Consider the following 27,313-nt stretch of genomic DNA (forward strand, 5'->3'; position numbering starts at 1 on the left):
CAACGTACATCTCGAGATATCTAGCAACAGAGGGGAGGGAGTGGGGGGCCATGGTGGCAGGCTGCAGCTCTCAGGCGCTGCCCATCCGTCCATCACCCCTATGGGTTTTGCGTCAAGGGCGTTGGATTGGGGGTGGGGTATGTGTGTGTGGCGTATATTTTTTGTGGATGCATGTGTGTGTGTAAGCCTGCAGTGTGTCTCTGTTCCGCGGCCTTGATGTTGTGCAGCCGATAGTCAGTCCAAAGTCAACAACAACAGGTGTCCATGAGAGATAAGCTTGTCTGTTCTATTCGTCCATGCTGGCTGCTCTCATATCAAATTTTTGCATTTCATTTGGAGAGCAGTGCAAAAAGAGGCTACAAAAAAGTTAAGACAAGACATGACAAGACAAAGAAGCAAGCAGGGAGATAAGGGAGAGGAAAGTGGGAAAAAAAAAAAAATACAATTCAAAAAAACTCCACTCGTGTAGACAGGCATGTTTTTGTGGAGGAAATGAGCACTATTTAAAATACTGGTTGTCGTTCATTCGTTCTTTAGAGTGGTATTTTCTGACAGTTTGAGGGTCATTGAATGTGTGAGACCGTTGTAAATGTTGCTTTGGCGTGGTTATTAGTTTTAATAAAGTCATTGTTGATGCACCACCGCCTCGTCATCCTTTGGACCTCCTAGCAGAAGATAGAATATTTTAAAACATACACAAAAGCATCATAATCCGGAATATTCTGAACTTTAGTCGGGGTGTCGGTTGACAAGGGCAATATCAATCTTCCGGAGAATCTGGAGATCTGCCAAAGTGCTACCATACAGAAGAAGGTCAGGACGCATCCTCTTTCTCTGACTGTTAAATAAAGTCCACTCGCCGTGACTCCAACACGAATGCCCACACCAACGTGTGCTTCTCTTTCGCTTCGTGTTGTGCAATGCACATGCGCTATGAATAATCGGAACGGCACACACACAAACACAAATGTGGAGGGGCTTGGTGTGTAAGGACCGGCCTCGAAGTCAGCGGCAGGTGAGTAGATTGCCCAGCTGGGGCTTGTTATCTAATCACCTGTCGCCCTTATTAGCAGCAGCCGGACGAGAGCCGGAGAGAGACACACGCCCAGAGACGAACACATATTGCTGGAAAGCAAGCCACTCCTGGGTGTTTATGAGAAATAAAAGACTTGATTCAAACTGTATACCGGGCTCCCGAAGATCTGTCGGCCAGGAGAACCCACCACAAGAGGGAAACCTCCACAACAAACAATCCAAACTGAGTAATAAAAAAAGATAAAAACATTGATCCGAACAACACGCACGTTCCATCCGCCATGTAACAGGTAATGCTAATTCTATTTGTGGCGGGCTGACACAAATAGAAGACTGAATATGATCTCAGAGCACACAAAGTTAGACTGTCATCATGTACAACTTAAGTCTACCTCATGAGACCTGGCTTCAGCGAGAATAAATGTGTGTTTTTGAAGGAGTGGCCCTAATGAGTGTTATAAGAAGAATAATGTGGGAAGAGAAGAACTTTCAGGTTTTGCTGGTTTTTACCTTTTAGAGTGACTTCTTTTTACACTTGGACTCTTTAAAATGTTAAAAAGAGATGGAAAACGCCATACAATGTGTTTGAGGACATCAACGTTACCATGAATTGATTAACGTGGACCCCGACTTAAACATGTTGAAAAACTTATTCGGGTGTTACCATTTAGCGGTCAATTGTACGGAATATGTACTGTACTGTGCAATCTACCAATAAAAGTTTATGTTGTGTTACGGTGCGGATGTTCTCCCGAAATGTGTTTGTCATTCTTGTTTGGTGTGGGTTCACAGTGTGGCGCATATTTGTAACAGTATTAAAGTTGTTTACACGGCCACCCTCAGTGTGACCTATATGGCTGTTGACAAGTATGACTTGCGTTCACTTGTGTGTGCGAAAAGCCGTAGATATTATGTGACTGGGCCGGCACGCAAAGGCAGTGCCTTTAAGGTTTATTGGCGCTCTGTACTTCTCCCTACGTCCATGTACATAGCGGCGTTTTTAAAAAGTCATAAATTTTACTTTTTGAAACCGATACCGATAATTTCCGATATTACATTTTAAAGCACTTATCGGCCGATAATATCGGCAGTCCAATATTATCGGAACCTTAGCCGGCTTACTGTAGAAGGGGCCTTAGAGCGAGTCGCGCATTCTTGTGGTTAGTTAGCTTAGCAGACGGGACAAAACAAGATTAAGTTGGTTGCAGTGTGCTGCTAAAACAATCATAAAAACAGTCACATTTCACGTTATCTTCTGTGTTTACCCCTCCGAATCGACAATAACAAGAAACTCCTTTGATTGTTCTTCCTGGAATCTGAGCAAATCTCAACAAGATCGGGTAGTTTGTCTTAGGAAAAAATGCAAACCGAATTAGGATTTGCAGGCCTTGAGTAGGATTTGTTTTTTTTCCACTGAAAATGCTTATTTCAGACTAAATGAAAGAACCAACCCCCTTTTTTGTTATCATTTACTAATACATGACTAACAGCAACAGGTTAAAAAGTCTTCCCTCTGAACCCTGACCATCAGTCCACTCCAAGAGCACACAAAAAACTGACACAGACGTTACCAAAAACACAATCCACCCTCCCAGACAACAAAAAAACCCCTTTGTGTTGTGCAGGCAAACGGGAAAGGGGTTATCGTTATCCCAATTGCAGGACGTGACCACAACTTCCTGCGTGGGAAGCTGCACTGCACAATAGTTAGTTAGCAATAGCGGATGTGCATTGCTTAAAATGACGCCGGGTGGCATACGGTACCTGGGGCATTATTTCTGTTGCAAAAGTGACAAACAATTCAGGGTATGAGAAAAACATTGTCTTAAAGCGGGGGTCAGCAACCCGCGGCTCTTTAGTGCTGCCCGAGTGGCTCCCTGGAGCATTTTTAAAGAAGGATTGGGGGGAAAAATATTTTGGTTTCAGGTTGCTGACCCCCGGTCAATTCTAGATGAAACTGACTGTTATTGGGCCGACTCTCATAACAATGAATAGTACGACTTAAATAGGCCCGATTATGCAAAACAACTCTTCTTACTTCATGTTTTTGTGTTTTTGGGATCCACATTAGTGAAATTAAACTATTGAGGCAATGGCGGAGATATTTATAAAACAATCTTGTCTTTTTCCAAACTTGCTCCAATCGAGCAGATTTCTCCAAATAGGGTAGAGCAGTGGTTCTTAACCTTGTTGGAGGTACCGAACCCCACCGGTTTCATATGCGCATTCACCGAACCCCCCTTTATTTTCAAATTCAAGACAAAGTTATATGTTTTTGGTAACACTTTAGTATGGGGAACATATTCTAAGTCAGTGTTTTTCAATCTTTTTTGAGCCAAAGCACATTTTTTTCTTTAAAAAAAAAAAATACGGAGGCACACCACCAGCAGAAATCATTAAAAACTGAAACTCAGCAGCCGATATTGACAGTAAGAAGTCGTCGTCGGAATTGTTGGATATGACTTTAAAGCATAACCAAGCATGCGTCAACATAGCTCTTGTCTCAAAGTAGGTGTACTGTCACCACCTGTCACATCACACCCTGACTTATTTGGACTTTTTTGCTGTTTTCCTGTGTGTAGTGTTTTAGTTCTTGTCTTGCGCTCCTATTTTGGTGGCTTTTTCTTTTTTTGTTGGTATTTTCCTGTAGCAGTTTCATGTCTTCCTTGACCGCTATTCCCCGCACCTACTTTGTTTTAGCAATCAAGAATATTTCAGTTGTTTGTATCCTTCTTTGTGGGGACATTGTTGATTGTCGTGTCATGTTCGGATGTACTTTGTGGACGCCGTCTTTGCTCCACAGTAAGTCTTTGCTGTCGTCCAGCATTCTGTTTTTCTTTACTTTGTAGCCAGTTCAGTTTTAGTTTCGTTCTGCATAGCCTTCCCTAAGTTTCAATGCCTTTTCTTAGGGGCACTCACCTTTTGTTTATTTTTGGTTTAAGAATCAGACACCTTTTTTTACCTGCACGCTGCCTCTCGCTGTTTCTGACATCTACGATGCAATTAGCTACCTGCTGCCACCTACTGATATGGAAGAGTATAACGTGGTAAGTCTGCCGATCTCCAGACAGTACAGACACTCAACAACAACACATTATTTGCGGATTACTGGTTTGCAAAAAATATTTTTAACCCAAATAGGTGAAATTAGATCATCTCCCACAGCACACCAGACAATATCTCACACAGTGGTTGAAAAACACTGTTCTAAGTAACAAAGACTTAATTTAGAGTTATTTGGTTGGGGGTTAGGGTTCGGGTTAGGGTTAGGGTTGTAATAAGGCCATGCTGTTTCAAGCATTAATAAGTACTTAATAATGACTAGTTAAGAGCCAATATGTTACTCATTTGCAGGTTAATAAGCAACTAATTAATGGTGAATATGTTCCCCAGACTAAATTGTTACCATGTTTTTTTTACTGGTGCACAAAATGAACCGTTCATGAACATCACCTTGTTCAAAGAACAAAACCAACACAGTGCATAAACTCACAACAAATTACACACTTGCAAATCAGTCTGACTTCTGCTGTTGCCGTATCCGTAATACGCCCGATAGGGAGAAGTTTGTATTTACACGATGAGTCGGGTGTGTGTTGACCACCGTTGAATCCCCTGAGCCCGACTCACCGAACCCCTAGGGTTCGATCGAACCCAGGTTAAGAACCACTGGGGTAGAGGTTTACCCAAGAGCTTTGCGTGAGTCCGCAATTTTTATTCTGTTGTGGTCCAAAGTTGGAGTAATAAAATCCTTATTTTTCCTCTAACCCGTGGGTCAGCAACCCGCGGCTCTCGAGCCCTGGAGCATTTTAAAAAAAGGATTGAAAATGAAAAAAGATGGGATGGAAAACTTTTTTTTTTGTTTTAGTATGTTTTTTGTTTGAGGGAAAACATGACACAAACCTTCCCGATTGTTAGAAATCCCACTGTTTAATATGTTTGTGTGTATGCTTCACTGTCTTTGGTGAACATCGTTTTGTCCTACTAATTTCGGCGCTTCTTGAACTCACCATAGTGTGTACTGTGACGCAAGTGTGGACTTGTTTACATGTAAAATCTTCCGCTCCTTCTTTGTCTCATTTTGTCCACCAAAAGTGTGGCCCTAACCACGACCAATCAGGAGCAAGGGTGAAGTGTCTTGCTCAAGGACACAACGGACGTGACGAGGTTGGTAGAAGGTGGGGATTGAACCAGGAACCCTCAGGTTGCCGGCACGGCCACTCTCCCAACTGCGCCACGTGACGCTGCCACAGAAAGATGTGTTTTATGCCACACCTTCTTTGTCTCATTTTGTCCACCAAACGTTTTATGCTGTGCGTGAATGCACATATGTTAGCTTTGTTGATGTTATTGACTTGTTGGAGTGCTAATCAGGCATGAATGCAAGCTAATCAATGCTAACATGCTATTTAGGCTATCTGCATGTACACATTGCATCATTATGCCTAATTTGTAGGTATATTTGAGCTCATTTAATATCCTTTACTTGTATCCTCTTTGTATATAATTTATATTTGCATGTCTCATGACACATTATCTGTCCGTAATATTGGCTGCATTTCTCATAGTTGTTTGTGTGCCGTGTTGTTCCAGACCACAGCAAACATTACCTAGTTTGCCAAAGATTGCAATAAATCCATTAAAAGAAGACAGCCTGCCGTTTCCTTTAACTTGGACACACACATCTATACCTTTGGCCATTAGAAGCCAGTCATTTCCAGGATTTATCTCATCCTCTGAGTAGCCTCTAATGGTTTCTAATGTTATAAAAATGTGTAGAATAAATATTAAATTTCAACATTTCTGTAAACAAAGATTTGCTTCAGCCGGCGACACATAGTCCTTTTGATAGTAGGCTATTATAGCTAATATAGACACTTACGTCATGTGTTGCCTTAATTATAAGACTTGATTGATTGAAACTTTTATTAGTAATTTGCACAGTACAGAACATATTCCGTACAATTGACCACTAAACGGTAACACCCCAATACGTTTTTCAACTTGTTTAAGTCGGGGTCCACGTAAATCAATTCATGGTAAGTCGGGGTCCACCTTATATACGGCTTTTCATTTTTTGCGTCCCCGGACGGATTTGTTTTTTTGTAATTTTGGTCCAATATGGCTCTTTCAACGTTTTGGGTTGCCAACCCCCGTCTTAAAGGCTGCGTATTTTTATCAGCTTTGATTGTGCTGATGGGAAACAATACTTATTCAGGTCATGGAATACCGTATTTTTCGGACTATAAGTCGCAGTTTTTTTCATAGTTTGGCCGGGGGTGCGACTTATACTCAGGAGCGACTTATGTGTGAAATTATTAACACATTACCGTAAAATATCAAATAATATTATTTAGCTCATTCACGTAAGAGACTAGACGTATAAGATTTCATGGGATTTAGTGATTCGGAGTGACAGATTGTTTGGTAAACGTATAGCATGTTCTATATGTTATAGTTATTTGAATGACTCTTACCATAATATGCTACGTTAACATACCAGGCACGTTCTCAGTTGGTTATTTATGCCTCATATAACGTACACTTATTCAGCCTGTTGTTCACTATTCTTTATTTATTTTAAATTGCCTTTCAAATGTATATTCTTGGTGTTGGCTTTTATCAAATAAATTTCCCCAAAAAATGCGACTTATATATGTTTTTTTCCTTCTTTATTATGCATTTTCGGCCGGTGCGACTTATACTCCGGAGTGACTTGTACTCCGAAAAATACGGTAGAATAGAATAGAATAGATTGGACTTTATTGTCATTATATTTGCATACAACGAGATTAAGGACTCCAATTTAAGGTGCGGTAGTGGGAACAAATACGGGATAAAAATAAATTACACAAGAAGTAATAAAGATAAAACTAAGAATTGAAAAAAACAAGACTACTGTCCAGTAAAAATAATAAGCAATCCTGTACAATATACAAAATAATATACAAAATACTGTACAATATACAGAACAAGGTCCAACATATAATGGTATTTTAGGACATGCCTTATTGGCTTAAAATGGGAAAAGGGGACTGAAATGTTTTGAATTCCTGATTAAATAATTGAATTGATTAACGTGGACCCCGACTTAAACAAGTTGAAAAACGTATTGGGGTGTTGCCATTTAGTGGTCAATTGTACGGAATATGTACTGTACTGTGCAATCTACTAATAAAAGTCTCAATCAATCAATCAAAATTAATACGAGACGGATCGGCCAACGGACCCCCACATTTGTTATACCATCGGAAGGGTCTCGCTCGCGCCTACGGCGGTACTTTAAGTTGTCAACATTTCGTGTTACCATGGCGACACTATTCACGAATAAACCAAAAAAGGGGCCAATTGAGTGGGTACATACCTTTTTAATGGATGACTGCTCTGAGACAAACGCCAAAAAGACAAGATTACCTCCTCTTGTTGCTAACCATGAATTGATTAACGTGGACCCCGACTCAAACAAGTTGAAAAACTTATTGGGGTGTTACCAATTAGTGGTCAATTGTACGGAATATGTACTGTACTGTGCAATCTACTAATAAAAGTCTCAATCAATCAATCAAAATTAATACGAGACGGATCGGCCAACGGACCCCCACATATGTTATACCATCGGAAGGGTCTCGCTCGCGCCTACGGCGGTACTTTAAGTTTGCAACATTTCCTGTTACCATGGCGATGCTATTCACGAATAAACAAGAAAATGGGCCAATTAAGTGGGTACATACCTTTTTAATGGACGACTGCTCTGAGACAAACGCCAAAAAGACAAGATTACCTCCTCTTGTAGCTAACCATGAATTGATTAACGTGAACCCTGACTTAAACAAGTTGAAAAACTTATTGGGGTGTTACCATTTAGTGGTCAATTGTACGGAATATGTACTGTACTGTGCAATCTACTAATAAAAGTTTTAATCAATCAATCAATCAATCAAACTCCTAATTTAAAAAAAAATACAGATTCTAAAACTAGAACTTTTAGTAGTAGTAATGGGAAAAACTGACCGTGTAAAATAAAATTATAAAAGTATGGTGTTTTTATGACGCGTCAAAGATCACGTGATTGTCAAACTTGCCGCCATGGCTCCAATGACGTCATCACCTATTATCGCCATTATGTATCATTCTTCGACTCAAGACAAAACAAACCATAAACTTACCAGCAGCGTTTCCAAGTTTAACACCGACTCCGGGTTCCTCATGAGGGCCTCCAGCTTCTCCAGCCGGCTCTCCAGCCTGCTCTCCGCCCCGAGCATGTTTAATATTCCTTTTTAAATGTCATAAATAAATAAAAACGAGGGCTTGGGGGGGAAAACACCGGAAGTGGTGTTGTTAGCTAAAAGTCTCTGGCCTCGACTACTCACAACTGGCAAGACGCCTCATGACGCCCGGTGTCAAGTTAGTCAGGTGAATTAATTTTTAACCAGAGTTTCTAAAAAGAGTCCCAAAAAAAAAGAAGGGAAGAGTGTCTAAAATTCCAACCGGAATCCTCGGTACCAGGTCGGTCTCCACGCTCAGGTGAGCCCGGTCTTGTACCAGGTGACGCTCGGCAAACTGATCCCAGTACAGCGTGTTCAACACCAGAGTCATCTGCGAGGCGTGACATGACACTTCCGGCGCGGACTACCAAAATAAAGCTGCGCTATTTCCCCCCTTTTTTTTTTTTTAACCGCACCTAAAACTCACACGGCCTGCCAAATTAAGATAAATGTCAATCCATCAATCAACGTTGACTTGTATAGCCTTTAATCACAAATGTCTCAAAGGGCTGCACAAGCCACAATGACGTCATCGGCTCAGATCCCACATCAGGGCAAGAAAAAACTCAACCAAACGTGAAACCCTGGAAGGGACCACAGATGTGGGGAGCCTAACTTCTTTTTACATTTGTATGTAGTTTTTTTTGGTAATTTATTCTTAAATAAGTATGTAATTTTACAGTGCCTAACTTCTTTTTACATTTGTATGTAGTTTTTTTGGGTAATTTATTCTTAAAATATGTACGTAATTTTACAGTGCCTAACTTCTTTTTACATTTGTATGTAGTTTTTTTTGTGATGTAATTTTACAGTGCCTAACTTCTTTTTACATTTTATGTGTTTTTTTGGGGGTAATTTATTCTTAAATATGTATGTCATTTTACAGTGCCTAACTTCTTTTTACATTTGTATGTAGGTTTTTTTTTTGATGTAATTTTACAGTGCCTAGCTTCTTTTTACATTTGTATGTAGTTTTTTTTGGTAATTTATTCTTAAAAATGCATGTAATTTTACAGTGCCTAACTTCTTTTTACACTTGCATGTAGTTTTTTTTGTAATTTATTCTTAAACATGTATGTAATTTTACAGTGCCTAACTTCTTTTTACATTTGTATGTAGTTTTTTTTGTGATGTAATTTTACAGTGCCTAACTTCTTTTTACATTTTATGTGTTTTTTGGGGGGTAATTTATTCTTAAATATGTATGTCATTTTACAGTGCCTAACTTCTTTTTACATTTGTATGTACCGTATTTTCCGCACTATAAGGCGCACCGGATTATTAGCCGCACCTTCTATGAATTACATATTTCATAATTTTGTCCACCAATAAGCCGCCCCGGACTAAAAGCCGCGCCTACGCTGCGCTAAAGTGAATGTCAAAAAAACGCTGCGCTAAAGTGAATGTCAAAAAAACAGTCAGATAGTTCAGTCAAACTTTAATAATATATTGAAAACCAGCGTTCTAACAACTCTGTCCCAAAATGTACGCAAATGTGCAATCACAAACATAGTAAAATTCAAAATGGTGTAGAGCAATAGTAACATAATGTTGCTCGAACGTTAATGTCACAACACACAAAATAAACATAGCGCTCACCTTCTGAAGTTATTCTTCATTCGTAAATCCTTCGAATTCGGTGTCCGAATTGAAAAGTTGCGCAAGCGTGGGATCCAAAATGGCCGGTTCCGTCTCGTAGAAGTCATCGGGAGTCAGTGTCGCTGTTGTTCTGTGAATCCTGCCTTCCGGAAAGCTCGGACCACAGTTGTGACCGAAATATCTGCCCAAGCATTTACGATCCACTGGCAGATGTTGGCGTATGTCGTCCGAGGCTGTCTGCCCGTCTTAGTGAAGGTGTGTTCGCCTTCGGAGCTGTGTGAAAAAAGCCACCCGGCCTCTTCGCGTAAACTTCCCTTAACCACTCGCTCATCTTTTCTTCATCCATCCATCCCTTCGAGTTAGCTTTTATGATGACGCCGGCTGGAAAGGTCTCTTTTGGCAAGGTCTTCCTTTTGAATATCACCATGAGTGGAAGTTAGCATGGCAAGCTAGAACCACAGTGAAGGATGACTTCTCATTCCCTGTGGAGCGAATATTCACCGTACGTGCTCCCGTTCCACAGTGCGGTTCAGTTGCTGTGAAATACGGTAGTAATCCGTGTGCGGATGGAGAGATTGCGTCTTTTTATGAACCGGATCGTTTAGTAGGAGCCATTTTGTGGTCTTTACAGATGTAAACAGGAAATGAAACGTACGGTGATATCCGCGCGTTTTTTCTTCTTCTTCCGGGGGCGGGTGAAGCGCTTCCTGTTCTATGGGGGCGGGTGCTTTCCTTGGCGGTTGCTTGCGTAGAAGAAGAAGCGCTTCCTGTTCTACCGGGAAAAAAGATGGCGGCTGTTTACCGAAGTTGCGAGACCGAAACTTTATGAAAATGAATCGTAATAAAGCGCACCGGGTTATTAGGCGCACTGTCAGCTTTTGAGAAAAATTGTGGTTTTTAGGTGCGCCTTATAGTGCGGAAAATACGGTAGGTTTTTTTTTTGATGTAATTTTACAGTGCCTAACTTCTTTTTACATTTGTGTGTAGTTTTTTTTGGGGTGAATTATTCTTAAATATGTATGTAATTTTACAGTGCCTAACTTCTTTTTACATTTGTATGTATTTTTTTTTTTTCATGTAATTTTACAGTGCCTAACTTCTTTTTACATTTTTATGTAGTTTTTTGGGGTAAATTATTCTTAAATATGTATGTAATTTTACAGTGCCTAACTTCTTTTTACATTTGTATGTATTTTTTTTTTTTCATGTAATTTTACAGTGCCTAACTTCTTTTTACATTTGTATGTAGTTTTTTTGGGTAATTTATTCTTAAATATGTATGTAATTTTAAAGTACCTAACTTCTTTTTACATTTGTATGTAGTTTTTTTGGGTAATTTATTCTTAAAATATGTATGTCATTTTACAGTGCCTAACTTTTTACATTTGTATGTAGGTTTTTTTTGGTAATTTATTCTTAAATATGTATATCATTGTACAGTGCCTAACTTCTTTTTACACTTGTATGACAGTTCAGGATGTGAAAAATTAGTTGTTGTGGTTAAATTCTATTTCCACTCGTATGTTGTTTATTAGTGATTAAAATTGTTTTTACACTTATATGTATTCTTTTTAGAAATGTATTCTTACACATGTATGTAGTTTTATAGCACTTAACCAATTTTTACACATGTATGTAGTTTTATAGCACTTAACTACTTTTTACACATGTATGTAGTTTTTTGTAATTTATTCTTAAATATGTATGTATTTTATAGTGCCTGACTTCTTTTTACACTTGTATGACAGTTCAGAATGTTAAAAATTTGTTGTTGTGGTTTAATTCTATTTCCACTTGTATATTGTTTATTAGTGATTAAAATTGTTTTTAACACACATGTATGTAGTTTTATAGCACGTCACTACTTTTTACGTTTGTATGTAGTTTTTTTTTGGTAATTTATTATTAAATATGTATGAAATTTTACAGTGCCTAACTTCTTTTTACACTTGTATGTAGTTTTTTTGGTAATTTATTATACAATATGTATGTAATTGTACAGTGCCTAACTTATTTTTACACTTGTATGACAGTTCAGAATGTGAAAAATTTGTTGTTGTGGTTTAATTCTATTTCCACTCGTATGTTATTTATTAGTGATTAAAATAGTTTTTACACTCAAATCTTGTTTATTAGTGATTAAAATTGTTTTTACACTCATATGTATTTTTTTTACAAATGTATTCTTACATATGTATGTAGTTTTATAGCACTTAACTACTTTTTACACATGTATGTAGTTTTTTAGCACTTAACTACTTTTTACACGTATATGTGGTTTTTTTTATTTTTAAAAATGTATTCTTACACATGTAGTTTTATAGCACTTAACATCTTTTTACACATGTATGTAGTTTTATAGCATTTAACTACTTTTTACATGTTTATGTGGTTTTTTTTTAAGAAATGTATTCTTACACACATATGTAGTTTTATAGCACTTCACTACTTTTTACACGTGTATGTAGTTTTATAGAACTTCACTACTTTTTACACATGTATGTAGTTTTATAGCACTTAACTACTTTTTACACGTGTAAGTGGTTTTTTTTTTTTAGAAATGTATTCTTACACATGCATGTAGTTTTATAGCAGTTAACTACTTTTTACACATGTATGTAGTTTTATAGCATTTAACTACTTTTTACACGTGTATGTGGTTTTTTTTAAGAAATGTATTCTTACACATGTATGTAGTTTTATAGCACTTAACTACTTTTTACACATGTATGTAGTTTTATAGCACTTAACTACTTTTTACACGTGTATGTGGTTTTTTAATTTTTTTAAATGTATTCTTACACATGCATGTAGTTTTATAGCAGTTAACTACTTTTTACCCATGTATGTAGTTTTATAGCATTTAACTACTTTTTACACGTGTATGTGTTTTTTTTATAAGAAATGTATTCTTACACATGTATGTAGTTTTATAGCACTTAACTACTTTTTACACATGTATGTAGTTTTATAGCACTTAACTACTTTTTACACGTGTATGTGTTTTTTTTAAATTTTTTTAAATGTATTCTTACACATATATGTAGTTTTATAGCACTTCACTACTTTTTACACATGTATGTAGTTTTATAGCACTTCACTACTTTTTACACATGTACGGTATGTAGTTTTATAGCACTTAACTACTTTTTCCACATTTATGTATTTTTTTTTTAGAAATGTATTCTTACACATGTATGTAGTTTTATAGCACTTAACTACTTTTTTACACGTGTATGTGTTTTTCTTATTTTTAGAAATGTATTCTTACACATGTATGTAGTTTTATAGCACTTAACTACTTTTTACACATGTATGTAGTTTTATAGCATTTAACTACTTTTTACACGTATATGTGTTTTTTTTTATTTTTAGAAATGTATTCTTACACATGTATGTAGTTTTATAGCATTTAACTACTTTTTACACGTTTATATGTTTTTTTTAAGAAATGTATTCTTACATATGTATGTAGTTTTATAGCACTTCACTACTTTTTACATGTGTATGTAGTTTTATAGCACTTCACTACTTGTTACACATATATGTAGTTTTATAGCACTTAACTACTTCTTACACATGTATGTAGTTTTTTTTTAGAAATGTATTCTTACACATGTATGTAATTTTATAGCACTTAACTACTTTTTACACGTGTATGTGTTTTTTTATTTTTAGAAATGTATTCTTACACATGTAGTTTTATAGCACTTAACTACTTTTTACACATGTATGTAGTTTTATAGCATTTAACTACTTTTTACACGTATATGTGGTTTTTTTATTTTTAGAAATGTATTCTTACACATGTATGTAGTTTTATAGCACTTAACTACTTTTTACACATGTATGTAGTTTTATAGCATTTAACTACTTTTTACACATGTAGTTTTATAGTACTTAACTACTTTTTACACATGTATGTAGTTTTATAGCATTTAACTACTTTTTACACGTATATGTGTTTTTTTTTAGTAATGTATTCTTACACATGTATGTAGTTTTATAGCACTTCACTACTTTTTACATGTGAATGTGTGTTTTTTTTAAAGAAATGTACTCTTACACATGTATGTAGTTTTATAGCACTTCACTACTTTTTACACATGTATGTAGTTTTTTTTTAATTAGAAATGTATTCTTGCACATCTATGTAGTTTTGCAGCGCTTAACTTGTTTTTACCCTTGTATGTATTTATTTATTTATTTTAAGTAATTTCATCCCAAACATGTACTGTACGTAGTTACATACACGAGTTGGAGATAAAACATTGACACTTTCAAATGTATCTGTGTTTAAATCAGTCGTGCTCCTAACAGCTGGCACCGGCACGTGATAAAACGTGAACATATTTCCGCTAACTTTAACTTCATGTCAGGTGCAATGACATGGTGTCTAGATTTCACTTGGATATTAGAAAACACGGCGTTTAATGTTTAGTATTATTATACTAAGTACGCTCCCGGCTTTTATTTTGAAGGTGTACAGTTTCCGTTAGGGTTTTATGGTGTCTAGTTTTCACTTGAATATTAGAAAACACAGCGTTTAATGTTTCGTATTGTTACACTGGCACGCTTCCGGCTTTTATTTTGAAGGTGCACAGTTTCCGGTAGGGTTTTATTTTCGCTAACTTGTCACACAGCTCCCTCACCTTCCCTCCTTACACGTGTTTTATTGTTAATAAGTGGTTGGAGTGTTCTAGTCCGGCAGTTTTTGGTGATCCGTCCTGCTCCATGTTGGGACACACCTCCCTAAAACATGCCCCCCCACCCCCGAAGCCGGAATTCCTGCCCTCTTATCTCATCAATCTGCCCAAAGCCTCCAGTGACTTTCAGTATTTGAGGAATGCTGATGCACAGCCTGGCAGGCATGTTGCTAAAAATATACTCCTTTAGTCCATGCCCCTGAATGAGTTAATTACACACTGCTTAGAATCATTTTTTTTATTCATTTAAATTTACAAATACAAACAAAAAAAACAACTTGTGATATCTACTCGGGAGCAACAAAAACGGTGGCACTAAACAATTTTAAACCAAAAAAAAAGTGCAATAAAAACAGTATTGGCAGACTTTTGTGTGTCTTGTTGTTGGCCTGTGATGTGAGAGTAATTTTTTTTTTTTTTTTTTAGCAATGAGTCACACAAAGTCCCCCTGGCCAGCCGAGGATGACTTATGGTACAAGCATGGCGTGACCTGTGACGGTGGGAGTGGGGCTGGTGGGAATGAGCAGGTGTGGAATGATGGCATCATGTTCAGGTGTTAATGGCGATACTTATCCCATCCATAGTGTGACAATGGCCTGGTGAATATTCCATTTGGCGTTTAATTGGGAGTGCTTTCTTGCTAGAAGCAAACAGGTGCAACCTACGCTGCTCTGTAGTGGGGATGCAACATAATTGTCACTTATGTTGGTGTACAAAGGCAAAATGATGTCGTCGTTACGGCAAACACATTCCGAGCCACTTCCTGCTCCGTCACTGAAAACAACACAATGCCGTATTCTCTCCCTTGATACTGTCACTGTCCCTAGGTTGAATTCAAGTTTCATTAAAAAAAAAAAAAAAAAGTATAAAAATTGTTTTGCATAAATAGAAATGAATTGGAATAGGGGCTCCAAATAAAATTTTGCTTAGGGCCCCGATTTAGCCAGCGATGGGCCCTGCATGTGAGGAAAATGGGACAAATGAAAGCACTTTTCTGAAAGCATCATCATAGCTTCTTATATTGATGAGTATTTCTGTGATATGATCAACAAAAATACTCCAGGGGTTGTAATACTGATCAGTATTTGACGGTTGAATAATGTACAGTATATATAAATATATATATATATATATACATATATATGTGTGTATATATATATATATATACATATATATGTGTGTATGTATATATATATATATATATATATATATATATATATATATATATATATATATATATATATATATATATAAATAAATATATATATAAATATATATGTGTGTCTATATATATATACATATACATATATATATATATATATATATATATACACATATGTGTCTATATATATATATATATACTGTATAAATATACATACATACACATATACATATATATATATATACATATATATATATATATGTATATATATGTGTGTCTATATATATATACTGTATACATATACATACATACATATATATATTATATACATATATATACACATATATACACACATATATATATATAAATATATATATATATATAAACATATATATACATATATACACACATATATACAGTATGTATATATATACATACACACATATCTATATATAAAGTAAATATATATGTGTATATATAAAAACATACACATACACACACACACACACACACACACATATGTATATATATATATATATACAAACACTACATATACATATACACACACACATATATATATACACACACATATATGTATATATATATATATATATACATATATATATATCTATATACACACACATATATATAGTATGTATATACATACACACATATATACACACTTGTATCTATATATAAAGTAAATATATATGTATATATATATATATAAACACATATACACACACACATATATACACACACACATATATATACATATACATACATATATATATATATACAAATATATATATATATACATATACATATATATATACATATATATATACATATACATATACAAACATATATATATATATATATATATAAAGTTTGGACACACCTTCTCATTTCAATGTGTTTTCTTTATTTTCATGACTATTTCCATTGTAGATTGTCACTGAAGGCATCAAAACTATGACACCTGGGAAGTGAAACCCGTTTCAGGTGACTACCTCTTGAAGCTCATGGAGAGAATGCCCAGAGTGTGCAAAGCAGTAATCAGAGCAAAGGGTGGCTATTTTGAAGAAACTAGAATATAAAACATGTTTTCAGTTGTTAAGTACATAACTCCACATGTGTTCATTCATAGTTTTGATGCCTTCAGTGACAATCTACAATGTAAATAGTCATGAAAATAAAGAAAACGCATTGAATGAGAAGGTGTGTCCAAACTTTTGGCCTGTACTGTGTACATATATATATATAAAACACCACAATTGGTAATATCACACACTGTTTTTGGAATTATCTCATAGGAGGCTTTTTCTTGTTTAAAAGGCCAGAATGGAGATCAGTTGCATGTATGGCATTATTTGGGCTGAAAAGTTGTCAACAGGGAAGGGCAATTGAATTGATTAGTGATTGAAGGAACTGAGAGTGCACTTTTGCTGCTGCCACCGACAAATCACCTTGCAAATAGTTTTCTCTGTGAAGAAAAATACCAAGATATCATTCATAAGAGGTTGCCAGCAGGCACAAGACATTGATACAACGTTGATTATACATATGTTCTTTTAAAACTGACTTCTAAACAACGTTGCAAAACAGTTGTATTTGTAAAGTGAGACAACCTTGATGTGTAACGTTAGATCCATGTTGTTGGTCGGGAAATGACCAACATTTCAACGGTCAAATCAACGTCACAACCTGACATTGAATAAATGTGGTCAAAAAGCATGTTGTTTCAATGTTGTATTTGTGTTATAGAATATTGGTTGGGAAATGACCCAAAAATCAATGGTCAAATCAACATCAGAACCCAACATTGATTAAACGTTGTCAAAAAGTATGTTGTTTTAACGTTGTATTTGTGTTGTAGAATATTGGTTGGGAAATGATGAAAATTCAACGGTCAAAACAACGTCAGAACCCAACATTGATTAAACATTGTCAAAAATAATGTTGTTTCAACGTTGTATTTGTGTTGTGTGTCTATATAAATATATGTGTCTATATATATATACACATACACACATATATATATATATATATATATATATATATATATATATATAGTGTGTCTATATATATATATACACTGTATAAATATACATACACACACATATATATGTAAATATATATATAAACATATATATACATATATACACACATATATACAGTATGTATATATACATACACACATATCTATATATAAAGTAAATATATATGTATATATATATATATAAAAACATACACATATACACACACACACACACACATATATATATATATACATACATACATACATACACATATATTTATACATATACACACACACACGTATATACACATATATGTATATATACACGTATATATATATATATATATATATATATATATATATATATATATATATATACACACACATATATATATATATATATATATATATATATATATACACACACATATATATATATATATATATATATATATATATATATATATATATATATATATATATATATATATAGCTATATACACACACACATATATACAGTATGTATATACATACACACATATATACACACTTGTATCTATAGAATATTGGTTGGGAAATGATGAAAATTCAACGGTCAAAACAACGTCATAACCCAACATTGATTAAATGTTGTCAAAAAGTATGTTGTTTCAACATATTTGTGATGTAGAATATTGGTTGGGAAACGACCCAAAATTCAATGGTCAAATCAACGCCAGGACCCAACATTGATTAAACATTGTCAAAAAAGCATAATGTTTCAACGTTGTATTTGTGTTGTAGAATATTGGGTTGGGAAATGACCAAAATTCAACGGTCAAATCAATGTCATGACCCAACATTGATTAAACGTTGTCAAAAAGTATGTTGTTTCAACGTTGTATTTGTGTTGTAGAATATTGGTTGGGAAGTGACCCAAAAATCAATGGTCGAATTAACGTCAGAACCCAACATTGATTAAACGTCGTCAAAAGCATTTTTGTTCCAATGTTGTATTTGTGTTGTAGAATATTGGTTGGGAAATTACCAACATTTCAATGGTCAAATCAACGTCATGACCCAACATTGATTAAACGTTGTCAAAAAGCATGTTGTTTCAACGTTGTATTTGTGATGTAGAATATTGGTTGGGAAATGACTACAAATCAATGGTCAAAACAACGTCTGAACCCGACATTGATTAAACTTTGTCAAAAAGTTGTTTCAACGTTATGTTTGAGGACCTATTTAAAAAAAGTTCTTAATGTTGTTTCAATGTCTTGTGCCTGATGGGTTGCGCAACATCAGCTATGGCACAACTCCCCCAGACATTTCCAAAAGTTTCAACACCAGCATGGAAACAGGAGTTAAGAACACTAATAAAAAAAAACTGAAAAAAACAATTACCGTGCTCACTTGAACATAACACGTCCCTTATAAAATGACACTTTCCCCATAACTGTTTTTAGTAGACAAATGAAATTAAACAAATGTGTTCTTTGCTAACCTTCTTAAACATTGAGACACTTTTTTTTTTTCCAGTGCTTTTCTCTTGTTGCATCTGTCATGGTCACTGGTGTGAGAGAATGACATCATGGCATGCTTGCTGCAGAGTTTGGCGCCATCTGTTGGTTGGCCTGTGAACATCTCTAGACACTGGATATAAGACCTCTGTCTTTTTCAGAATAGATGTCTCTGGAAATATACTGTCTTAATACAGACCTGGGCAAATTAAGGCCCGGGGGCCACATGCGACCCGTTAAGCTTTTCAATCTGGCCCGCCGGACATTTCCAAATATTTTTTTTAGATTTTTAAGATGGAAAGTGTAGCTGCCATTTTGATATGTAGTGATGTTTTCTATTGACCGTAAGTCTTCAACTATACAAAGTATTTCAATGGTTGGAATCTGAGCTTTTGCATGATGTACTAGTTACTATGGTAATCTAATTAGTTACTTTGGTAATCTAATTAGTTACTATGGTAATCTAAGTCACAGCAGCTCAGACGAGGCACCAAGCAGTGTGGGTGAGGAGCGTTTCCACAGAGTGTCAGCCCTGAAATGCGGGTGTCAGGGACAGACGCGGAAGGAGATTTTTACAACAAAGTTCTAAAGCTTAGTGATGTATCAGATATATCAGATTGTAGGTGGTTTTTTTTTTACCCTTTGCGTTCATTTTTTGTTGCATTTTTATTGCGTTACGCTTGATTGTAACATATGTCAATGGAGAGGGGGTGTGACGTTCATATGTTGTCAATATTCAGTGTTTTATCGTTCATAGTTAATATTGTAAATGCCACATTCTTTACTTTCATGTACATGCTGGGTGTCTCACAGTAAAACAAATGTAAAATTCTGGTATGTCATAATTTTTTTTAGCATTCAATCAGACATTATTGTGAGGTTTTGTATTAGTGTTCCTAAAAGTAGATATACCTGGCACCCAGACACATTTTTTTTTCTCTAAATTTGGCCCCCTAGTCCACTGTTTTTCAACTTTTTCTGAGCCAAGGCACATTTTTTTTCATTGAAAAAATCCTGAGGCACACCACCAGCAGAAAACTTTTTTTTTTTTAACTCAGTAGCCAATATTGACGAAAAAGTAGTTCTCGCAATTGTTGGATATGAATTCAAACCATAACCAATAGGGATGTCCGATAATGGCTTTTTGCCGATATCCGATATTGTCCAACTCTTTAATTACCGATACCGATATCAACCGATATATACAGTCGTGGAATTAACACATTATTATGCCTAATTTGGACAACCAGGTATGGTGAAGATAAGGTACTTTAAAAAAAATTTAAATAAATAAAAAAAGATAAATAAATTAAAAACATTTTCTTGAATAAAAAAGAAAGTAAAACAATATAAAAACAGTTACATTGAAACTAGTAATTAATGAAAATTAGTCAAATGAACTGTTAAAGGTTAGTACTATTAGTGGACCAATCATGTGTGCTTACGGACAGTATCCCTTGAAGACTGTATTGATATATAATGTAGGAACCAGAATATTAATAACAGAAAGAAACAACCCTTTTGTGTGAATGAGTGTAAATGGGGGAGGGAGTTTTTTTTGGGTTGGTGCATTAATCTTGTGTTTTTTTATGTTGATTTAATTAAAAAAAACAAAAAAAAAAAAAAACGATACTGATAATAAAAAAAAACGATACCCATAATTTCCGATATTACATTTGAACACATTTATCGGCCGATATTATCGGACATCTCTAATAACCAACCATGCATCAATATAGCTCTCGTCTCAAAGTAGGTGTAATTTTGTTTTTTTGGTGTTTTCCTGTGTGTAGTGTTTTAGTTCTTGTCTTGCGCTCCTATTTTGGTGTTTTTTCCTCTTCTGTTGGTATTTTCCTGTAGCAGTTTCATGTCTTCCTTGAGCGCTGTTCCCCGCACCGGCTTTGTTTTCGCAAATTAAGACTATTTAAGTTGTGCGGACGCTATCCCTTCTTTGTGGGGACATTGTTGATTGTCATGTCATGTACGGATGTACTTTGTGGACGCCGTCTGCTCCACGCGCTGTAAGTCTTTGCGGTCGTCCAGCATTCTGTTTTTGTTCACTTTGCAGCCAGTTCAGTTTTAGTTTCGTTCTGCATAGCCTTCCCTAAGCTTCAATGCCTTTTCTTAGCGGCACTCGCCTTTTTTTTATTTTTGGTTTAAGTGTTAGATACCTTTTTACCTGCACCCTGCCTCCCGCATATTGTGATCACGACGAACCGTGTTCCCGACATCTACAAAGCAATTAGCTACCTGCTGCCACCTACTGATATGGAAGGGTATTACACTGTTGAGCTCTAGACAGCACCGACACTCAACAATGGCACATTTGCGGATTATAATTACTGGTTTGCAAAAAATATTTTTAACCCAATTAGGTGAAATGACATAATCTCCCACGGCACACCAGACTGTATCTCATAGCACAGTGGTTGAAAAAAACACTGCCTTAGTCAAAATAATTGCCCAGGCCTGGTCTAATATTTAGGTCAATGTAGTAGTCGGTTAATAGTTTTTTTTCCATAGCTGATCAAGGAAATGTATTCAAATGCCCCTCCCTTCTAGAAATATGATTTCCTATCCAAATGTTGAATGAATGCATCATCAGGACCACTAAAGTGATCAGTAGGTCAGTCTGTCTTATAATCTCTGTTATTATACATTATTTAACATCTAGTCATAAACTGCTCAGTCATCAGTCTTAACCAAAAAGCCCTTTTCTCATCTCATCCATCCCTGAACAAGCATGGTGGATAGTGAGGAACTCAAACCTCAGAACCCGAGTGTATTTAGATTGGGCAGGGGAGATGGAGAGGAGAAGAGAATCCTATATTACTAGCTGTCGGTCAAAAAAATAAAAACCTCCTCCTCCTGAAGTCTGAGCCCCGTCGGCCAGGTAACCCAAAACCTCAAGTGGGGAGTCCGTGTGGTATACGGGGGAGAGGAACAATGTGGCTCTTTGTGCAAGCTGGGCAGAGAAAACAAGCCGTTTCCCCTGGAAAGAGATCATGTTCGGGCTCCATCTGAGAAGACCACACAGGGCTGATCAGTGTGGAGCAAGGAGGAGGAGGAAGACCACGATGAGGGCATCTGGGCACACTTCAAGGGACGGTCTGTATCAAACAGTCCTTGGACACGCCACTTGTTTTGGTCCAAGAAGACTTGTGATCGTGTAGCCGTGTGGGATGCTTCCGGCTTTGGCACCCTGCGGGTCCGCACACTGGTGGGCTGTTGGGAGCAGGGCGGGGAAGGTGTTAACACTGGCGTCGTCCACAAGAGGGCGTGGTACTGAATCTGGCACTGCCATGCTGTGTCGAACAGGGCTGCTGTTCATTCAGGAACCAGAAGAGGATAAGTTTAAACATACATTGACTTTATTTGTTCAGCAATGTCATATATACACTTTCAGTCTAGTCGACACCAGAGTGATACCTTACACAATCAAACCAAAAACATCTGGCCCCCTTCACGCACATGCATATTAAATGCAAACAGGCCCATGCTCACAGTGTTCTGTACTCCCCCTGTTTCAAAAGCTCAGCGAATACTCAAGTGGTGTGTTCAGATTACACAAGCCTATAAAGTATCCCGAATAAACTTAGACAGAAAAGTTTCCTGAGCCGAAATCCACCGCCCCTGCCCCAGTCCGGTGCCGTTTGTGTCAGAGTTAGAGATATTTCAAAAGAATGACAATAGGACAGGACGGTAGGTGGCAAGCTAAAGCCATTGACATAGGGCAGCGGCCAGCTCCCGTTACACGCAACACGGGGCTATAAATCCGTCTGCACGACACAGGCAGCACGCCGTGATTTCATATGTATCGGTTACTAAGGGAACACTTGAAACCACAACAAATGACAACACTCTTTAGTAGAAGCCAACCTTCGGGACAAAAAACTGCTTACGGTTTATGCATATTCCGTGTCAACGGCCGGCCTTTTAAAAAGCTTTTACTGAGTTGACTTCTGCCCTTTTGAGGGACAACGTGCAGTGGAAAAGCAGTGCAGTTGAAATTAAAAACCAGGTTTGAAATATCAGCGAATTAATCTCAGGACATACAGCGATGCGGTAACATGATCTCAATATGGCGAGGTACCAGTGGGTGCGGACGCACGGGTGGTGTTACAGACAGACATTTGGACTACCAACCCAGCAAGTAAAAAAAAAATGGGTCCAAAGGAAGAAAGCTGTTCTCCTTTACTTAACATCTGGTTGGCAGTGGACAGTAGTTGTGATTGCAGACGGAGGAAAATATCAATAGGAGCGCGAAAGTCTGGTTTTGTCCATATGTGAAGCCTCGCAGCTGTTTCCCAGCTGGGTCTTCTAGTAACAGGACCTCTTCTGACTATCTCCACATTGGCATTGAAATAAGTTTGTTGATGAACCTTGCTTGATCTGTCTGGTTGACAGAGTCTATTCTTGTGCCTCGTGCACCGCCCCGGATAAAAGTTTATGTTGAACACACACACGCTATTTTTCAGAGTCAAAGGCATCCTGGCATGCCGCCAGAGCATTGTGACTGTCAGGTTGTGTCGAAAGTGATCGCCTTTCAAAGTGACTCTCACTGCCCGTGCCCTTCACCTCCTTCCCTTGTTGTAACCCTAGAGCACGGAGGAGTGCCAGGTAACCACGAATCTCTCTCTCTTAGGCGCCATGCTGTTTAGTGACCATGTGAGACCTGTGATTCAGTTTCCCCTATGGGAGACTGTGCGCGCATTTTCCGGTCCTCGGTCAAGCGATATTTGGAATAATTGGTGGTTTTTAATTCGCCTGCCGTTGCTTGCCACGATGCAAATTGATATGTATGAGCTTTAGCAAAATTACTTTTAACAGGCATACCACGGTTTAAAATGAGCTTTCTTACCTCAGTCTGTTATTTGTTTTGATCACGGATTCGTAGGCATCTCCTCTTTAGGGCTGGCTCCATGTCACCAGAACTGGGTGTATTAGCGGAGCCTCGCAAGCCACCCTTGTCCCTGAGTTTAGGCAAGAGCAGCGGAGTGGGACTCCCGCCTGTCTTTGGTGCGGTGGGCAGGGCGTAGGCATGGTCCTCATCTGGGAAATGGGGGTCTTCTCCAGCATTCGTAACTAAAGATTCTTCTAACTGACTGATTGGACCCTCAACTCGTGCAGGGTTGACAACAGAGCACTTATTTTCTTTTATAGATTCCTGCTCAGTCAGTGCAGGATCTGTTGGGGGTGCTGGTACTCTTTGGGGTAAGAGTGAGTCTACACTTGCAGTGGATTGTACAGAGGACATCCCATTTGGACCTTGGTTCTGAGATTTTAGGACAGAAGACATGCCATCATACGGGTGGATGTTAACTGTAGGGCTTGGTGGAGGTGACACATGAGAGTCCTTATTTTGGATTACGGTGTCATGTGAAGGAGATTGAGGGGGTCGAATGATGTCATGGAACCCTGACTTGATACTCTGAACAGTATGTGACTCCTCTAACCCTGAGAAGTCCTGTAATCCCCTGGAATTAGGTTCCAGCTTCACTTGGGTTCTTTGTAGTACCCTTTGTATAACTTGTCGTTCTGACTGTTGCTGTTGTTTGTAGTCTATCAGTCCTTCCGAGCTGCGTGTTGAGCAGGGGGATGTGTTGTACTGCGCTCTGGGGGACGATGTCCCACTGTGGCATGTGGATGTTGGGGATGGGAATGGCCTTTCTGATTTAACCCAACTCAGGTCCTTGAAATTGGGGTCACCATGTGACAAGTTTCCACCCACTTTGTGGTGTAACGAGTGAGCGTTTCCTTCGGATACTCCAGGAGATGGAACCCTGAAAGGTATGGATCTACACCTATCTGGCCCGTCTGGGACAGGTTGTATAACGCCGCTGTGATTTGGGGTTTCATGATTAGTTTTGGGAGGCATTGGAACAGGGATTGGAATGGGTATTGGGATCGGTAGAGGAACAAAAATGGGGTAAGGAACCAGGACAGTGGGTTGTGGAAGGAGTGGACTAAACGAGGGAATGCCAAAGTTCATAATGGGAGGCATTGGGACAGGGCCTCTGGGTAACATGTTCACCGGAGGGGAGTGGAAGCCAGGGAAATAGGGTCTAGGGAAGGGATGCATCAGTCCTGGTGGGTTCATGGAGGTGGAGGTGGGAGGCTGAAGGTGAGGAGAGTGTGGATGTCTGTGAATTGGGCTTGAAGAGGGGCCTGGTTGTCTTGGATGGTGGGCAAAGGGGCTTCTGAGACCCTGGGCATGAAGAGGAGGTCTGATAAAGGGCATTGGCATTTGAGCAATCGGCTGATGATCTAAAGGGTGGTGTGGATGTGGAGATGGGATAAGAGTAGGGTGAGGCGACACTGCTACAGCTTGAGGAAGTGGTTGGATGGGCCTGTCCAAAGTCCTTTGTCCAGAGACTGGAGGCTTAGATGAAGACGATAATGACTCTGATGGGGAGATGGAAGATGATTCTGGTAAGTCCTTATTGGAGATGTTTCTATGATGTGCATCCCCTGTGCTACTGCTGTTATTCCAAGACTCTGGAGTGAGAAGCTTTTGTCCGGCAATACTGGTGTCCGGCCTCCCCTCCGAGCTAGCTCGAGCCGGGCTGGAACAGGTAAGAGCGGCGCGAGCTTCTCTGTAAAAAACATCCATCTTGTACTGATTGAGACATTTTGTGCTGCAGAACTGGAGTCGCTCTTCGCCAGATCCGAAATCCAGGTATTCTTTGGTATGTCGGACATGCTTGCACCAATCGCACACCTGCATTACAGGAGAGAGAGACTGCGGAGGGTCACTAAAACATGCCATTATATTGACGTTAATTACAGCCATGCGGTGTCTTCTCGAGGCACAATACTATAAAAACCTATACATACTTTATCAATCAATCAAAGTTGACTTATATAGCCCTAAATCACGAGTGTCTCAAAGGGCTGCACAAGCCACAACGACATCCTCGTCTCAGATCCCACATCAGGGCAAGGAAAAACTACTTTAGAGTAGACCGTGTAGAGCATAGATTTACCATATCCTGAAAACAACTCAACACAGCCATTCTTTTCTGCATTGCTTGCAACACGTGTAAGTGGCAAGATAATTGGGTCTTGCCCACAGTCAAGACCCATGGTGGTAGCATCAGGGGCGTCACTAGCTTTTAAGGACAGTGGGGGCTTAGCCCCCAGGAGATGCACAGGATGCGAGCGAACGTTACGCACGAGCACAAAACTTCACAAACGGCTAACAAAGACTTAGAAATTTTTCATTGTTATTATTATTTTTTCAAAAATGCACGGGACGAAATGAAATGCTCCCCGGGACGATGGCTTTTAACCATTTTTTTTCTTTTTCTTTTTATGTATTTATTCATTTTACATTTTATATTAAATGTCTTGGTTTTTCCTCCCTCTGAAAATCCTATGAAATGTTTAACAAGCCATCCTATAATAATACAACAGCTATTAATGTAACAATACAATAAGACAAATATATTTAATGATGTTTTTTTCATTATTTTAACAATAGGCTAATGTATATTACTTTATATAGATTCTACAAGAAACACAAAACTTAAAAACTGAATTATTTACAATTGCACACACAAGGTTTCGTGCAGCTTCACTCATTGTAAAGGAAGATAATGTGCTTCGTACACCTGCAGGACCGCAAGCAAGGTCGCAGAGAAAATGCGGACTGGAATTTGAGCGATGTGGGCATTTTCTATATGAACAAGTGGAATGGATTGGATACCGACGCACTAAAGGGGCTCTCTACCTTACGCTACGAAATGAGGGGAAACTGAGTGAATAATAACAGGTTATATGATTTATTTAAACTCATATTCGGGCCACTTTATAATGAATATGTATTTGTAAAAAAAAAATAACACCAAATAATTTAGGGGGGCTTAAGAATATTTTAGGGGGGCTTGAGCCCCCCTAAAATAGGCCTAACAGCGCCAATGGGTAGCATCATGGTCTGGGCTGCATGAGTGCTGCTTGCATGGGGGAACTGTGGTTTTATGGAGGGGAAAATGAATTCCAGC

At 37.6% G+C, this 27,313-nt stretch overlaps 2 protein-coding genes across 2 annotated transcripts in view; both read right to left on the reverse strand.

The window, feature by feature from the left end:
• Positions 1-8,624, reverse strand: part of LOC133623885 (rho-associated protein kinase 2-like) — a 123,120-nt gene extending 114,496 nt beyond the window's left edge. Inside the window, exon 1 of the mRNA XM_061987352.2 lies at positions 8,202-8,624. Within this exon, the coding sequence (XP_061843336.2) occupies positions 8,202-8,297 (96 nt within the window). The 5' untranslated portion in view covers positions 8,298-8,624. The remainder of the gene's footprint in view (positions 1-8,201) is intronic.
• Positions 8,625-20,839: 12,215 nt separating this feature from the next.
• The window catches only part of LOC133623884 (sine oculis-binding protein homolog A-like), a 51,358-nt gene continuing 44,884 nt past the window's right edge, over positions 20,840-27,313 (reverse strand). Inside the window, exons 6-7 of the mRNA XM_061987351.2 lie at positions 24,172-26,052; positions 20,840-22,633 (exon numbers count right to left, since the gene is read on the reverse strand). Of these exons, the coding sequence (XP_061843335.1) occupies positions 24,181-26,052 (1,872 nt within the window). The 3' untranslated portion in view covers positions 20,840-22,633; positions 24,172-24,180. The remainder of the gene's footprint in view (positions 22,634-24,171; positions 26,053-27,313) is intronic.

The sequence above is a fragment of the Nerophis lumbriciformis genome, linkage group LG26 (genome assembly GCF_033978685.3).
Source record: "Nerophis lumbriciformis linkage group LG26, RoL_Nlum_v2.1, whole genome shotgun sequence".
Taxonomy (NCBI): domain Eukaryota; kingdom Metazoa; phylum Chordata; class Actinopteri; order Syngnathiformes; family Syngnathidae; genus Nerophis; species Nerophis lumbriciformis.